The 2,224-nt window shown below is 46.9% G+C and overlaps 1 protein-coding gene across 1 annotated transcript; it reads right to left on the reverse strand.

Annotated features, from left to right (window-relative positions):
- Positions 1-235: 235 nt before the first annotated feature.
- LOC128360725 (piggyBac transposable element-derived protein 4-like) lies at positions 236-1,468 on the reverse strand. The gene has a single exon (XM_053321216.1). The coding sequence runs from the start codon at positions 1,466-1,468 to the stop codon at positions 236-238; it is 1,233 nt and encodes a 410-aa protein (XP_053177191.1).
- Between the last annotated feature and the right edge of the window lie 756 nt (positions 1,469-2,224).

Consider the following 2,224-nt stretch of genomic DNA (forward strand, 5'->3'; position numbering starts at 1 on the left):
TGTAAAACACCAATGAAAGTGCTGTAAACTATGTACAAATATTTAAAAAAATATATAAGAACAATAACCATAATAAAAAAAAGAATAAGAATAATAAATAAGAAAAAAACAATGAACTGTGTAATGTATAATAACATTACTAAGGTGAAAGTGAAAAAGCACACACACAAAAAAAACATAATAAGAGGGTGTATGGGGTATGCACTAGTTGAGTGCTGTGATTTTTTGTGAGTTTTTACATCCTAAGATGGTAGTCTTTGAAGCAGTTCCGGCTTGAGGTGAAACACAGAGCAACATCACACTTGCTGCAGTACACCGGTGTCTTCACCTTTCTCCCCTGGTCCTTGCACACCACACAGACCCTCCGCTGGTCAGTGGCAGTTTGTCCAAAGTACATGGGCATACAGGTAGTGCTGAGAGATGGGCGGGGGGCAGCAGCAGCAACTGCAGCTTGGGCCTCATCTACCATCTCCTTCATGAGGACCTCCCTGAATCTTTTGTGGCTCATGGGAGTCTCTCCTCGTCCGATGGCCGAGAGCTTGAAGAGGATGTAGGAGTTGACGACGGCAATATCTACAAAATGGTAGAAAAAAGTCCTGTACCATCTCATCGTCTTCCCTCGAACAGAATAGTACTGGATCATGGCATCTGACAGGTCCACCCCTCCCATGTACCGGTTATAATCCCTTATTGCATCAGGAACAGGAATGTTTTTGTTGTGCCACTGTCCATCCTCCTTTACTCTCCTGCGTGTGGAGTCTCCACTGTACGCCTTGTGGACACTGCTGCACACAGTCACCTCCTTTGTGTCCTTCCACTTGACAAAGAGGAGGTTGTCCTTCCGCAGCCACCTCATGTCTCCCCTCTCAGCCTTCTTTGGTAGGTCGTTGACTTTTGTTTTCGGAAAGCCAATGCGGGTCTGGCGGATAGTTCCACAAGCTGCTGTGTGATTGGTGGCAAGTTGCTGGAACAGTGCTGGACTTGTATAAAAGTTGTCCACATACAAGTGGTAACCTTTTCCCAGCAGTGCAAAGTTCATTAGGTCCATGACTGATGTGAAGCTGAGACCCTCCCCCTGGACATTGGCACTTTTTCCTTGGTAAACAAAGAAATTCCACGTATATCCAGAACAGGATTCAGCCAACACAAACAGTTTGTATCCAAACTTAGTTGGCTTGTCTCTCATGAACTGCCTGAAGCCAATTCTCGCTTTACTTGCCACCATACGCTCGTCGATGCTTATTTCCCTGCATGGCTGGAAGAGCGAGTTGCAAGCAGTGACAATCTGGCTGTAGAGGGGTTTGATCTTGAATAGCCGGTCGTACTCAGGTGTTCCCTTCTTTTTTTGATTCTCTTCATCCTCTTTGATGTCACATAGATGAAGAGACCAAAACATTGCTTCAAATGTGTCTCTGGTCATGTAGCTCCGTGGAAATGTGAAATTGTAGGGCCACTCTCTTCTCCACATGTCTGCTCTTGAATGCACGTGGACCATCCCAGAATACAGTATTACAGCCAAAAATACATAGAAGTTCTCAACTGTAAAAGAAGACCATTTGAAATGCATGCCTGATGCTTTCCTTCTGGCTGCATTGTCATTTGTATTGTTGAGTTTTGTCTGAATGGTGCTGGAGCTGAAGAAAAGCTTGAACAAGCTCAATGGTGACCATGCTGCTGTACTGTCAATTCTGGGGCCTGATGGATGCTTTGGTTCAAACCTCAGCAGTGGTGGCTCCACATCTGGCTCTTCTGGATTACACCACCGCTCTTGGTTATCTTCACCATGTCCTGAGGTAGGCTGCTTTGGCCGCTTACTGGAAGGACCACGTCGTCTCTGCTGACCCTTCTTTGACTGGGAGGGGGCTGTGGCGGGGGCAGGAACGGGGGCTGTGGCGGGGGCAGGAACGGGGGCTGGGGCAGGGACAGGGGAGGGTGACACTCTTTGTGATCTGGGTGTCATGTATGTTGAGGAAGAACTGCGCCTTGTCTTCCGTGCCGGTGGTACAAACTCCTCATCTTCATCATCCTCGCTAGAAAGAGACGTCGCTTCGGCTGGAGGGCTGCAGTGCTGCTGGTGCCAGATGGACCTGGGATCTCATCCAGTTGGTCTTCCTCTTGGCTTTGGAGACAAATGGAGATAAATGATGAGAATCACTCCACATACATCTACCCAATTCATCATAACATGTTTAGCCAAAAGAGATCAATCTTGAGCTACTATGTA

Source organism: Scomber japonicus, chromosome 6, assembly GCF_027409825.1.
Source record: "Scomber japonicus isolate fScoJap1 chromosome 6, fScoJap1.pri, whole genome shotgun sequence".
In the NCBI taxonomy this organism is placed as follows: domain Eukaryota; kingdom Metazoa; phylum Chordata; class Actinopteri; order Scombriformes; family Scombridae; genus Scomber; species Scomber japonicus.